The sequence below is a fragment of the Balaenoptera ricei genome, chromosome 18, assembly GCF_028023285.1.
Source record: "Balaenoptera ricei isolate mBalRic1 chromosome 18, mBalRic1.hap2, whole genome shotgun sequence".
Classification (NCBI taxonomy): domain Eukaryota; kingdom Metazoa; phylum Chordata; class Mammalia; order Artiodactyla; family Balaenopteridae; genus Balaenoptera; species Balaenoptera ricei.
In genome coordinates, this window is record NC_082656.1 from 5,537,239 (window position 1) to 5,551,452 (window position 14,214).

General features: G+C 57.5%; 1 protein-coding gene across 1 annotated transcript; it reads right to left on the reverse strand.

Annotated features, from left to right (window-relative positions):
* Window positions 1-218: 218 nt before the first annotated feature.
* Window positions 219-5,641, reverse strand: CDX2 (caudal type homeobox 2). Its single transcript, XM_059902979.1, has 3 exons — window positions 5,101-5,641; window positions 1,392-1,537; window positions 219-464 (listed from the first exon to the last, which is right to left on the reverse strand). Exons 1-3 carry the CDS (start codon window positions 5,639-5,641, stop codon window positions 219-221), a joined length of 933 nt encoding a protein of 310 aa, XP_059758962.1.
* Between the last annotated feature and the right edge of the window lie 8,573 nt (window positions 5,642-14,214).

Genomic DNA, 14,214 nt, shown 5'->3' on the forward strand with positions numbered 1-14,214 from the left:
AGACCGGAAAGAGTCAAAATCTGGGGAGAACGTCTTCCTTGAGGCCTCCAACCGCACTTGCCTTTCCCCCAGGCCCCCATTTTTCCTTGGAGGGCTAGGTCGGTGGGTGAACGGTCGTGGGTGGGAGGGGAGGGGTCTTTCCTGAGGATTCTAGCAGAGTCCATGCTCCTCATGGCTCAGCCTGGAATTGCTCTGCTACCACCGCAGGCCACGGTGGGTCACTGGGTGACAGTGGGGTTTAACACCCCCCCAGTCGGCCCCAGAACCCCAGGGACAGGGCCAGGCACCGAGCCCTGCAGGGAAGACACGGGACTCAGGGGCTCCGGGACGCTTCTCAGGGGACCTGGCTGCGGCTGGGGAGCCTGCGGCTGGGATGGCGGCGGAGGCGGCGGCGGCGGCTGCTGCAGCTTCTTCTTGTTGATCTTCCTTTCCTTCGCTCTGCGGTTCTGAAACCAAATTTTAACCTGGCAATGGAAAGGCGGAGAAAAACAGAAGGTGGTGAAGAGGATGCGAAGGAAAAAAGGGACAGTGTTCGGCACGGACACCCGTGTCACCTTCTCCGGCCAAAGAAGTGCCCTCTGGCCCTGAAGGACCCCAGCCCTTCACGCAGCTTTTCACGGACTATCCCGTAATGGCCCGGTGCTGGAGTGCTTGTTGGAGCCCTTCCCAAGCCCAACTCAGCCTCCAGAGAGAGAGAAGAGCCTCCCCCTCCCTCCTCTTTCCCCAGGTTTCTTTCCAAAGCAACCTTTATCTACAACTTTACTGGAAAAGTTCAGAGTCTCAGAAGCAAGGAAAACAGAAACTGCCAGGCCCTTTTCACACCAAGCAAGAGGAGGCCAGGGCTGGATGTACTTCAAAATGACAACCTTTGGCCTCTCAAAGCTAAACTGAAATGTAATATTCCTCACTTTGGGGCTGAGAATGAGTTTTAACGTGGGGTTTCCTGACTGTGAATTTGACCTTTTTTTTTTTTTTTCTCCCAGACCACACAGAGTGTTCAGGAGCCAAGCCTCAACCCTCTAGTTTTTATGGGCAGGCATTGGGGTCTTATATTAATTTTTTTGCCTAGGTACCGTGCTGGGTACAGAGAGAGTAAGACTTTAAGTCTTTATTGACCCAAATAGAATTCTGAATTAGACTATACTCAGTTTTTTCTTGTACCTCCCAGGTCCCCCAAAATAGGAAAAAAAAAAATTCAACAATAAAAAAAAAAGAAGAAGAAGAAGACAACTAGAGGGGGAAAAAGTCTTTATAAAAAGCATCTGGAAGGAAAATGCTCTCCATCTTCTTGCTTTAATCTGCCCACAGAACTAGGTGGATCCTGGGGCCTGGCTTCTAATCCTCCTCACCGGACACCCCCAGGCAGTGACCAGGCCCTGGAGGGTTCCCACCTGCCTCTCGGAGAGCCCCAGCGTGGCGGCCAGCTCGGCTTTCCGCCGGATGGTGATGTAGCGACTGTAGTGAAACTCCTTCTCCAGCTCCAAACGCTGGTGGTCCGTGTACACGACTCGGTATTTGTCTTTCGTCCTGGTTTTCACTGTGGAGGAAGGCAAAGGTAGCACTGAGAACTACAAGGCAGCCCATCAGTCATGGGTAATGACAAACCTCCCTAACCCAAGAGCCATTTCTCTTCCTCCACCGCCCTGGGGGGCCACGGTTTGGCTGGTTCCTGCTGAGTCTGACAAGACCCCCCCAGAAGGTCCTGGGGGGAGGGTATGGGGCTATTCAGGACAACTAAACTAGTCAAGCAGTTTTTGAAAATTAAGAAAAATTTAAAATTCATACACACAGAAGATAGCAGAACCCCACCACCGGTTTTGTAAACCAAATACAGTACCTGAGCTGGTGAGGCCCAAAGGAAAAGAGGGCAGGGCAGGGGCACCAGAGTCCTGGGAATATGCAGATTTTCAGGCCTACCAGAGATAGAAGCCTACCCTAAAAACAGCTGGGGTTGTGGATATGTGTTGTTCGTGGTGGTGGTGGGGTGTTACTTTCTGCTTGTTTTATTAGAAGTGGGAAGGGGGTGCAGTGGCTGACGTGTTCCCTCAAGTCACCAGAAACACACACATACACACATATACACACACACACACACACACACACACACACGCCCCAGCCCTATCTATCGGGTGGAAGGAATTCTGAGCCGGGGTCTGGCAGGCAGATAATCCCTCTCTCTGGGGACACTCTATACCTGGCCGAACCTGGTTTGGCATTTGGCACTCTTTCTTTTTTTAATCCTCCATTTATTTCTGCTGCAAACCCTGCCAGAGCTATCCTGACCAGTGATCTATGCTCATTGGATTGAGTCAACATATTAAACCTTGGATTGATTGTTTTACTGAAGGGCCTTGACAAACAGCGCGATGAAGTCGAAGCAGGCCGGAGCCTGGTGTCTCCACCAGGTCTGTCCCAGGTCAGCCCTCGGCGGAGCCCCGCTCAGGAGCTGTTCTCTCCCACTCGGCCCCAGGTCGGGGTCTTCTCCCAGCAGAACAGGTTCAATCGCCCTGTGCCCGGTGCTACAGTTAGATCTAAAGGGTCTGGGAGTTGCTCGGAGGTGTTTAATGCCCCGCAGGCCGACTTTGTTCAGGTAAAACCCTTTGCAAACCACAACAAAAGCGCCCTGGGAAGATACAGGCCGGAACAGAGGGAGCTCCCCCAAGCCGCTGAAAGGAGAACACAGCCGCGAACAATGCAGGACAAGGCGATCTTATCAAAGAAAAGCCCTTTCAATGCCTTAATAACAACCGCATTCTGTTTGAATTACCACTACTGAGCAAATGGCGGCGGGGCTTTCATCCCCCTCCCCGCCAGGCGCATTAACATCAACACGGCCAGCAGAAGCATTTGAATGCGCGCAGCGGCCCCGACCCTGCGCCCGCGGAGAAATTAAAGGGAACTGACACGTCCTGGGAGCCTGCGCTGCCGCCTCCAACACACTCGAGCTGCCAGCGGTAGTGGCCCCTTCGTACAGATGAACAAACTGAGAATCAGACTAGGTCGCGCAGATAGTATAAGGCGGGGCTGGCACCTGAGCCAGGTTGGAGCCACAAAGGACAACCTCCAGGGCTGGAGAGCCGGGCGCAAAGTTCTCCCAGCCGAACTCTCCAGCAGCGATAGTGGCCTTGAGGTACTTGGGAGCGGCTCTGGCTCGGGGGCTGCCCTTTCAGTATCCCAGAGGGACCGGGGGACGCGGTGACCAGGACCCATGTGCGCCCCGCGACCAGCGCCCCAAGGGCCTTGGAGGCGCCCCGCACCCCCTGGGAACCAAGGCGGGGACTAGAAGAGGGGAGAGATGAGAGGGACTTGTCAGAATTCATTATTGACTGCGAAAGTCACCACCCTCTTTCCGGGCCCTAAAAGAGACAATGGCAGGGCTGGGAAGGTGTATATCAAAGCGGGCCGGGCGGAGTACCACCCCCCCCTCGCCCCTTGACAGATGACACTCTGCAGAGGAGTCGGGCTCCGGCCCGCGGGCCGCGGTCTCCCCACATTAACATCACAAGGGCGCCCGGCGCCGACTGCGGTCTTGCCACCTCGGCGCGGGACTTCACAGCGGCCTCTCATCTGCTGACCCCGCGGCCTGGGCTCCTGCGGCTCCCCTCCCTCTCCTCTCCCCCGCCCTGCTCCACGGTCACTCTCCCGGGACTGGCCGGGGGTCTCCCTTAGGCCGCCCCAGCCCCGCCAGCTGCGCCCCAGGCAGGTTCTGTGGCAAAGAGCCTTCCTTGGAGCGCGCTCTGTGTAGGCGAGGGCGCCTCCTCTTGGGGAAGGGACCCAGCCGAGGTTCCGGGTCGGCCCTGAGGCCTTCTCCCCGGGCCGCCGCATTTCCCACCTGGTCGGTCCCGGCATGTGCCCAGTGACGCAAAAACCGAGGCCCAGAGACAGCCCCCAACGGCTGCTCTGATTTATACGGCTGTAATTGGCTATAAACCTCTGCAAAGTGTCCATAACCTGCATGCGGGCCGGGCTGGACCAGAAAGGAGGGAAGAGAAAAAAGCGGAAGTGCAGAGGGCTGGGAAAGACTTCGTGGAGTAAAAGGGACCCAACAGGACTCTCTCACCACACCTACTGAACTTCCTTCCCACCTTGACACACATTCCGACACCAGAAGGGGCAGGCCCGGAACCTACAAGCCCACACAGTCCGGCAAACCTAGGATCTTTGCAGAGACATCTCTGGAGCAAGCTTCTTGAACATCTGCACGCCTACACACACACACACACACACACACACACACACACACACACACCACACACACACACACACACACACACACACGAGACCCTGGAAAGGAGGGTTCCAGAGAAATGATCCGTGTCTGGAGCAGCGACTGAATCTGCACCACGACTTCCTCTCCTTCTCCCTCTGCAGACACGAGGAGAGTCCCGGGGCGTCTGGTCCCAGCCCTCCGGCTTTTGATTGAAATAACCCCTTTGCAGATCAAAGGTTCAAAGACCCGGCCACCCCCCCTTCCCTACTTAGCTCCTGGGGCCAACACCTTCTTTCCAGCTTCAGCAGCTTTGCCGGGTCTCCCTACGCGCTGGAGCTCCGATGCCCAGAGTTGCCCCGAATGGCCAAACCTGGTCCCACGCGCGGCCTCGCCGCCCTCCTGGCCCCCTGACCACCACTCATCCCGAGTGGCCCGGACGGGCAAGGACGGCGTGCACAGGCGGTCTAGAGCCCGGCCCGGGGGCGTTCCAGGGAAGCCGCGCACCGAGCGAGTGCGAGCGGCGGCAAGTGAGGAGGGCGATCCCGCTCCCGTGCCGCCGTGCTCCGCCGACCTTCGCGGGACTCTCCCAAGAGTCTAAGGACGTTATGAACGAGGGACGGGCGGAAGGAGGAAGCGTCCCCTCTGCCCTACACTGAACACGGCTCGCGAGACCACAATAGTCCCTCCCGACCCCAGCCAGCCCAGACGCAAGGGCCGGGGCCGGGGGGGGGCCGGAGCCCCCAGACGTTGTCGCCCCGCCCCGCCCCCCCGGCGCGGAGTCCCCAGACCGGCCCGGACGCCGGTCCGCACGGGGCACTCGCTGCCCCGCAGCCGGAGGCCGAGGCCGCGCCTTCCCCGGGCGCCCGCCGGCAGGGCGCCGCCGCGCTTACCTTGGCTGCCGAGCGACGGCTGCGCGGGCTTCCGCATCCACTCGCACAGGTTCCGCCGCTGGCCGCCGGGGGACAGCTGCTCGGCGGCGGCGGTGACGGCGGGCCCGGGGGGGCCGGGGTTGAGCGTCTGCAGCAAGCCCGAGGCGCAGGAGGGCGCGGCGGCCGGGTGGTGCGGGTGGTGGTGCGGGTGGTGGTGCGGGTGGTAGTCGGCGGGGCTGCTGTAGCCCATGGCGGCGGCCGGAGAGCCCCCGTTGAGGCCGTGCGCCACGGCGTTGGCGGCGGCCGCCGCGCCCCCCGGCGCGTAGCCGTTCCAGTCCTCGCGGAGCGGGGCGCCGTACGCGGGCGGCCAGGACGGCCCCGGGGACTGCGCGCTGTCCAAGTTCGCGGCGGCGGCGGCGGCGGCCGCCACATGGTAGCCGCCGTAGTCCGGGTACTGCGGGGGGCTGACGAAGTTCTGCGGGGCCAGGTTGAGGCCGCCGGAGTGGCGCACGGAGCTGGGATACATGCTCACGTCCTTGTCCAGGAGGTAGCTCACGTACATGGTGGCGAGGGCCCGACGGCAAACCTCACCATGCTGCCCGGGGACGGACGCGGGAGGCTGCCGGGGGCCGCGCTGGGGAAGCGGCGAGGGGGCGTAGGAGCGGCGGGTGGCTGCGCCCCGGCCCGCGGTGCTGCGCCGGCTCCTCGCGGCGCTTCTGCCTCTGAGGCGGTCCCTCCCTCTGGCCTGTCTCCTCCCTCCCTTCCTCCCTCCCTCCCTCCCTCTCTCTCTCTCTCTTTCTTCCTTCTTTCCTCCCACCTCCTTCCCACTAGGCTGCAGAGGCGGGGAAGACCCGCCACAGGCTGGCGTGCGGAGACCCGGGCCGGCGGCCTTACGTGATTAACGAGTGTTTACAAGACTCTATTAGTAATGACACAGACACCAATGGCTGGAGACGTCGAGGCGCAGCGCGCACCCGGCGCACAACCCCCCGAAACACGATTTGCATTTTAAAAGATAAGGGGGGGGGGAGCTCGCGAGACGGCAGCGACCCATCACAGCTAAATATTCAAACCTTTATTGTTAAGAGCTTCCTCCTTCCAACCTGGTGCACTTTAACCTCCAATCACAGGTTCAAAGAATGAAATCAAGAGACTTGCAAAAGAGAGGGGGAAAGAGCTATCTTGGTGGGTATCTGGGTTTAGAGACTAAGGAGTCGTGTTTCTGCATTTGCAGGGAAGGGGGTGGGTGGTGGTGGTCAAGAAGCTCCTTCCATCCCAAAGAGTAAAGAAAAGGGAAGCCATTGCTTTGATGACAACGTTTCTGGCCAACCCGGGAGGTGACGAGGCGAGCCAGGAGAAATGGGCCGGTTCCTTTCCACTCTGCGCCCCTGGCCAGAACGACTGCGCGCCCCGAACAACTGTCACCTCTGATCATTTATTTCCTTCCCCAAGGAAACCGCTGGCCCTCCACACGAGATAAATTAAGACCCTAGCTGCAGGTTGCATCTCCGAGTTCGTCTCACATTTGGGATTCAAGTTAAAGCAATTAAATTTTTTTTTAGATTTTTGTTGTTGTTGATGTGGACCATCTTTAAAGTCTTTATTGAACTTGCTACAATACCACTTCTGTCCCATGTCCCGGTCTCTTGGCCGCGAGGCAGGTGGGATTCTCAGCTCCCCGACCAGGGATGGAACCCACCCGCCCCCCAGCCTCCCCCCCCCCCCCACCAATGGAAGGGGAATTCTCAACCACTGGACCGCCAGGGAAGTTCTTAAAGCAATTAAAAATTTTAAAAAGCATTTACACTCAAGATTCAAAAGTCTTAACTGCAAACCAAGAAAGGGGTGGTAGAAGTCAGGCTAGTGGAGGGCGGCAATGCAGGGGAGCAGGAGGGTTTTTGCTAGAGATCTGGTAACGTTCTGTTTCTTGAGCAGGGTGCTGGTGTGTTTGTCGTTTGTGAAAATTAAGCAAGTTACAGTTTATGTTTAGTTAAATACGTGGTTAAAAATCAAGGAACAGGGAGTCTAGAATTTCTGTTAATATGTACCTAGTATTTATGTCATACATCATACCTATGGCTTAAAATCACTTTCTCATTTGCAAAGTAAAACATTTCTCCGGAGAAAATTGTTTTTCATCTTCAGGGGATGGGAAGGGAACCCCGGGGCATCACTAACGATTGCTCCTGAAAAGCCCCGAGTGGGGAAGGTTTGAGAAAGGATCCTCCTTGGTTTTTGAAGCGCTGTGTCCCAGGGGCAGGGGCTGGAAGTGGTGGCTCTGGGGACCTGTACTGCGCGGCCTGGCTCGGGGCCTGCCACGACGGATGGGAGCTCAGGGCAACCAGACTTGCTCCCTCGGGCGCCCATCTCAGTTTGGCGACCTCAGGGAGTGGGCCGGCGGTCGCCGTCTGCCTTCTCTCCGAGCCCAGACGACGCTGCCAGACTCGGATTTGAGAGTCGCAGCGGCCGGGGTGGCGGGCTGGGCAGGCAGGCTGGGTGTCTTTGAGCGCTCTGGGAACCAGCGGGGTGCAACCCCTCTCCTGCAGATCTGCCCTTGTCGGTTCTCACCGCCGAGCGTTCTCTGGCATTTGTCACTTCCTCCTGTCATTTCTGGAGCTCTTTCCAGTGTCCTTTATCTCCCTAGATCCTCTCATCTCCCTGGATCGGGAATAAAGCGGGCGTAGTCATCTTCTCCATTTTACAGATGACGCCCACCCCGCCTCAGGGTGCAGAGAAACCAGGCCCAAGCAGGATCAGGCCCTGGGATCTCCTACTTGCTGGTGTCCCCTGTCCTCTGTGTTTCCTAAGGAAGAAGGTTAAAACTGGGGTCGGGGTGGGGGGAGCGAACTGGCCACTCAACTGATGGAGACTGGAGCAGATCATCCTTGTGGACCTCCAGGGCCTGGCCCGGGCAGCTGGGTGTCATCAGACCTCTTGAGAAATAAAATAGGAAACAAATTGCAAACCCCAACACAGAATCCAAATCACTGAATGGGGAGGAGGGATGCAAGGGGGGCGGGCGTCTGCAGTCCTGATGGGCGGGGATATGGGAGGTTAAGTGGTGGGCACTGCGGACTTTTGATCTAGCAAACATCTTCCTCCTCTTCCTGGGAGACACAATCCCTCTTTCCGCCCCTCACAGCCCCCTCCCAAGCCTCCAGCTCTGGAAGCCAAGGCCCAGGCTTGAGCCTGTGTCTTCGGAATGTGGGCATTCTTTGGAACAATCACTTTATTGGGGACAGCCATCCCCTCCGCCCTGCGGTGGCCGCTTCCTGCGTTTTTATGGCCCGGCCGCCGGCCGCTGGCTAATTGTCCCGGTTTTCCAGCTGTGTCTCTGTGCTCTGCCCTGGAGAAAGGGCTCTGGCCTGCCTGCCCAAATGCTTTGGGAGCGGCCAGGGTTGATCTGTCCCCAGGGGTCACGCCAGGCCCTGGAGCTGGCCAGATCTCAGTGAGGCGCACGCTCACTTGGGGGTGTGGGGTGTGAGGGCTGGAGAAAGGACACTGATTGGTTTCCTTCGTGGAAAAATGGGCCCCCATGGCAGTAGCATGGTCCCACCCATGGTCCTGGGCCCTGGGCTGTGGGTGAGGGAAAAGGAGCCAACAACAATGTCCTTGGACAAGCTCCTTGGAGTGGAAATGTCCCCTCACATCTGGGTTGCCCTCTCAGCCAGGAGAGGGCCCATCTAGGTTCCTGCAGGGGCAGGGTGGCGGGAGCAGTCAGAGAGGGGTGGAAGGTGGCTGATGGAAAGGGAGCCAAGGTGTCTTTTCATCCCCACGGCTTAGCCTCTGACAGCTCTTTGTGACGTGCCTATTCTCTGGAAACCTGCTCTAGATGGGGGAGGGGAGGCAGCTCCTCCAGCCTCGGGGTGCAGGGGTGGGGGCCTGGAAGGATGCAGGTGCCACTGGCAGCAGGGCCCCCAGCGGAGACCCAAGGAGCGTGGTAGCTTTCTCAGAGCCTTTTGGCCAAAGCTGAGAACCACCTTGGACGGTTGTCCCCAACTCCATGCTCAGGGCTCTGCTCCAGCCCGTACCTCCGGCTCCAGAGCAGCTTCAGTGAATTGCTCTGGAGAGAGGCAAACTTATTTGGGACGCTTGGGGGTGGGGTTGAGCTGGGGCTGAAGCTGTGACCCCATGGAGCCAGAGCCTGAGCAGGCTATTTAGGGCAGGAGAGGGTGGGGAGAAAGAGACCCAGGTAAATAAAGGGTCCGGAAGACTCCAGGGGCAGCCATGACTCGGGTTATCAAAAGGCCGTCTCTTTGTTACTGACAGTGTAGCGGGCACGCCACATTCCTCGGAGAGGGTCGGAGCTTCCAGGACCCCGGCTGCTGGCAAGGGCAGGGGCACAGAGGGGGGTGGGGGCAGGAGGCACCGGAAGGGGCGGGTTGCTCCTCCCGGCAGATGAGACACTCCTTGAATCCACAGATCATTGACAGGGCTCCCTCCCTGCTCAAAGGTCCCCAGTGTTTGCTCCAGCTTGGGGGACCCTGCTTTTCCCCATATTTGTGGCTCCTGGAACTGGGGCACCTGTGACCCTTGTAACCCTGATAGGGCAGGCTGTCTGTATCCACCTTAACATGGAAGCCTACTTTCTGAAGCCCCTTTTAGGTCAAGGAAATTATCCAAATAACGCAGCCCTTGCAGACTCCCTCTCCTCCCCTGCACAGGAAGCCTTCACCCTGCATTGACCTGAATTCCCAGGATAATTAAGGAAGAGTGAGAAGGAAGAGAGTGTGGTCTGATAAAATTGTTCACCATGGCAGTCTACACTGATGTGGAAAAACGACTCAATCTCTACTTAATTTGGAGTCAGGGAGTTCTTGGGCCATCGCTCTCAGTCGGCAATCCCCTCACACAAAGGAAGGCTCTATAATGGGTGGTTTGACCCCAACACACCCTGCCCTGCCACGCCACAGCCCGCTCCGCTAACATCTCTGGGAAGGAAATCCATCACAGTGTCCTTTCTGTAGGCCTCCCCAGAGTCCACTGCCTGCTCAGCCCCATCAGGTCACAAAGGAGCCAAACACGTTCATCCTGAACAGCAGGGAGGGGCCACAGCTGCCCACAGCTGTCCAGGCTTCATTCACAGGAGCAGATGTGTTCCCACCCAGCGGAGTCAAGAATGTTTTCCCCCAAGCAAACTGAGTCTGGGCCTCTCTGCCGGAGGAAAAGTCCCAGAAATTGTGGCAGGTCATTGGTAGACTAGAGTTTTAACACTCAGGGTGCAGGAGAGAGGAGAAAACAGCAAGCTTTCTCATGCAGGGCAAGGAACACATTTTTTTTTTTTCTCCTCTCAAAGCCAGGAGGTCTAGGAAAATAAAAAGCCTCAGGAAAGGGGCTGACTTTTGGGTGCAGAAATCTGGTTTTGCTCACTGGCTGAAAGTTATGTGAATACATAGTGGTTGCACATTTTCTCCCTTTTTTTTTTCTTTCCCCCTCTAAAATCAGTCTCGGGACACAGTGTGGATGTTGTATAACACACTCTAGTTCTGTGTGATGCATGAGCACAGAGCATGATTTAAAGCCCTGAGACGGAGCACTTGGGATCTCACCCCAGAGGGAAACCCTTGATGCTGGGAGGAGAGGCCCCCAGGCCAGCAACACCTAAATGTTCTCACGTGGCTTTGACGTGGAGTTACCGTTTGTTCACTCCCCAATGTCTCGTGCCTAGAGTGACCTTTGTTTGTCATATGAAAACATGTTCCTAGGAACTCCTACACAGTAGGCTTTATGTGGCTGAAGGAAGTGGCTCAGATAAAGGTTCAGCTCTCCTTGAGTCACTGAGCCCATTGGGAAGTTACTCTCCCAAGAGGGGGGACAGAGGACTTAGTGTCTGTAGCCCTTCCATTTTACAAAGGAGAACTCTGAGGCCCAGAGAGGTTGGGTGACGTTCCCAAGGTCACACAGCTAGCTGTCCCAGTCACGAACCTTAAGTGAGCTACCGTAGGTGCACTCTTTGTAACTCAGAGCACTCTGTAAAGGTGTAAATTACTATAGGGCTGCTGGTGCCACCCTAGAAACACTGCCTCCTCAACCCCAAACCAACTGGCCTCCTTGCCGGAACCCAAACTCCCCACCGCTCACACCAAAGAGTCGCAGAACAACCAGGTTCAGCTGTTGTGACACTTCTGACTGCTTTTGGCGTCCTATTTATTTCTCCCCTTCACAGGCACCTGCTAACTGCGGTTTATTAGTTTATTGAATGGGGAGTTTTCCATTGATTCCATCCAGATTTTTCTCCAATTGCCAACGAAGGTATCCATCCACTCCTGTCCCACAGTAAATACTTTCTGAAAAAGAGCTCGTCTTTATTTTTGAATCGGAACCCGTATCCTGTGGCTGAACTCTGGCAATGTGTCAAATTTAAAATGACGAAAGGTTATGCCAAGAATTGGGTTGTCTTTCTTCCCGCACCCGTGTCCGTGCACATCTTTGGACACCCAGACTCTAAAGCGTACCTGTCTGGGTGACGAAAAGGAGGCCCCCATTCAGGTACCCGGTAACACAGGTGAGTGGGACTGAGCTCGGGAATTCCCAGCGGGGGCGCTCTCCGGGGGGCCCCCTGCTCGCCGGCTGGCCTTGGACATTTTAAGGGGGAGTGAAAGTCGGCGAAGCAGCCCCCCATCTCGGAAGGCAGCGTGCGTGGAGGGGTTGAAAGGAGCTGAAATCAGCTCCTTGCTCTCCAACTTTTCTTAGAGTTGCCATCGTGCTTTCATAACGAATTAGTAAGTAAAAGTATTAATTATTCACCCTGGAATCCACACCACCGCTTCTGCGCCCCCTCCCCAGACATCTCTGGGCGCGCTCCGGGCCACCCCGCCGCCCAGGCTGGTGCGCACGCTGAGGTCCGAGTCCGCGGTCGCGGTCCCCGCTCGTCGGGGTTTGTCTCCCGCGTCTTGCGCACCGGAGCGCGGAAACCAGAAGACATCTCCGAGGCCGGCACAAGCCCAGGACGAGTCACTGTTTGAGCAAAGATGTGGCAGGAAACAAACTGCCCTGCCAGACCTCTGCAGCCTCAGGTTACCCGCCCGCAGGAGGGCCGGCCTGCCCTCTCTGCTCCTACCGAGAAGAAAGCAGCAGCCCCCGGGGGCTTTTGCCGGGGTCTTCCCCGCCGGCGCCTACGTCTGCGTCCCGCGCCCTCCCACCCGCGCGGTTGCGAGCGCTCGGGGCTTTGGAAGAGGCACTCCCCCTACTCCCCCAGCTCCTTTGAAGGGGCGGATCTAGCGTCTTCCCCCACCCGGATCCCCTCCTGCAGAAATAAACAATTTCACCGAGAAGCTTTGAGCCCTTGAAAGGTAACTGTGTAACTGGAGACACATCGTGCCTGAGAGGGCCAGATCGCATCCCCTCTCGTTCTAAAAATACGGCTGAGAATCTTGCCTTGGAGAGCCCTGCCTATCTTAGCTTGAGCATATTTACATAAAGAGCTCAGACTCTGCATTTTGGGCTCCATCTATCTAAGAGCTGGACTCACCCCAGGGTTGGGTAAGGTACCTTCAATACAGTGTATTATTCTCAGTCTCAGGCCCAGCCCTTGGCGCTTGTATCCTGGACCAGAAAACCCTCTTCACCAAGCAGCAGGTTTCTCACGTGTGTCAGGAAAGCCCCCAAGTCACCCTGGCTGGAGGGAGGCCAGAGTCTAGCCCCAGGCCCAAGGGCCCCAACTTTGCATCCAGGTCCTTTGTGATGTGCACCTGGTGCTCCTAAATCCAGGGCAGGCTCTGGCACCCGCCGGCCCTTGGCAGGGGAAGCCCTGGAGTTGTTCTACAGGTTCGGTGGGGTCACAGCTCACTTCCTGTCTCCCCTACCTACCACGCTGACCAGCCTCTGGCCTTCACCCTCACCACTAGCGGGCAACACCTGTAAGATGGCAAAGGGAGGTGGGCTTCCGTGATTAAAATTCCTGTGCTACCACCGTGGCTTCTCTCTGTGGAATTTAGCCCCCAACCAAGGGTGCGGCCACACCGCTTTTTATAGAAAGGTTTTCTTGCTGCTGTTGTCCCTCAGATCCGAGCTGGTCACTAATGGAGGTTCTTGTCCTCAAAAGGGCCAACTCTGCCTCCACATCTTACCCCGTCTGCGGTGAGGAGGACGGTATGGCTTGTTTCTCCTTTGCCAACAGAAGCCTAAGGAGTATTTGTCAGGGTTCGTTAGACCTTCCAGTGCAAATGGCTGGCTGGCTGGCTGGGGGGCAGGGGAGAAACGTGGTGGGCTCCTCCTGTGTGAGTGGACTTTCTGGCCACCAGTGCAGAGCTGCCCAGTCTGGCCTCCTTTGGCCAGAAAGCTTTCTATGGGCACAGATCTTCCCTCATCAACCGCTTTATCAGTGCTATGGGGTCCCATCTTCATGGGGGGCGGACGGATATCCAGCACTACTCAATGAGTGTTAGTCAATAATTTTAAAAATTATGTTTAATGACTTATGGTTTCCAGGGACTCTGACAAACCAGCTCTCCTGGGCCCACCTTCGGGAGAGACGGGAGGCCGCTGGCCCTGACCTTCAGGCCCGTCCATCCTAGAGAGCCCCCGCTCCCAGCCTTCTCTGATCCAAGGGGCGCCTCCGCAACGCCGGCCCCTGCGGGGCTCTGTCCTGCTCGCCGTCCCCCCCGCACGCTGCTTCCCCGGCGCTTTGCTGTCCCAGCTCTGGCTCCTGTGGACTCCAGAAGCTCCAGAGAGACGCTTCCACTCACATTAAATGTCGTGTGCAGCAACTAAGGTGGGAGAAGAAAAAAGAAACAGACAAACCGCTGCGGAGTAAACGCTTCCTTTTCCGTCCGTTTTGCTTTGCGCCTGGGGTTTGGCAGGAGAGGGTGGGGAGCCAGAGAGAGCTGGATTAGCGCCCTGGAATCCGCAAAAGCTGGTGGTGTCAGCGGGCCGCTAAGGGAGTGAAGAATTGGAGCAGCGAGCTGGATAAATCGGGGGCGGCGCGGGGAGAGGGGGGCGCAAAGCACGAAACTATCTATTTTGGCAAAGCGTGAGCATGCGGGTAGGTGGACAAAAGGGCTTATTATTCGTGCGACTGCCTCGGTTCTCCCCGGCCTTTGTGCGCGGGTGTGGACGCTGTTCCAAGCGCAGCGCGCGCGCCCGCGGCCCCCGCGCGTCACGACGTGCGTCCCGGGTCCCTGGCTGGCGCGGCCG

Bases quoted from the DNA above. Each gene is read 5' to 3' on its own strand.
- CDX2 (XM_059902979.1), bottom strand. From the start codon at position 5,641: ATGTACGTGAGCTACCTCCTGGACAAGGACGTGAGCATGTATCCCAGC. The intron at 1,538-5,100 runs GTAAGCGCGGCG...CTTCCTCCACAG, and splicing joins GCCGTCGCTCGGCAGCCAAG to TGAAAACCAGGACGAAAGAC. The intron at 465-1,391 runs GTGGGAACCCTC...TTCCATTGCCAG, and splicing joins TGGGGCTCTCCGAGAGGCAG to GTTAAAATTTGGTTTCAGAA.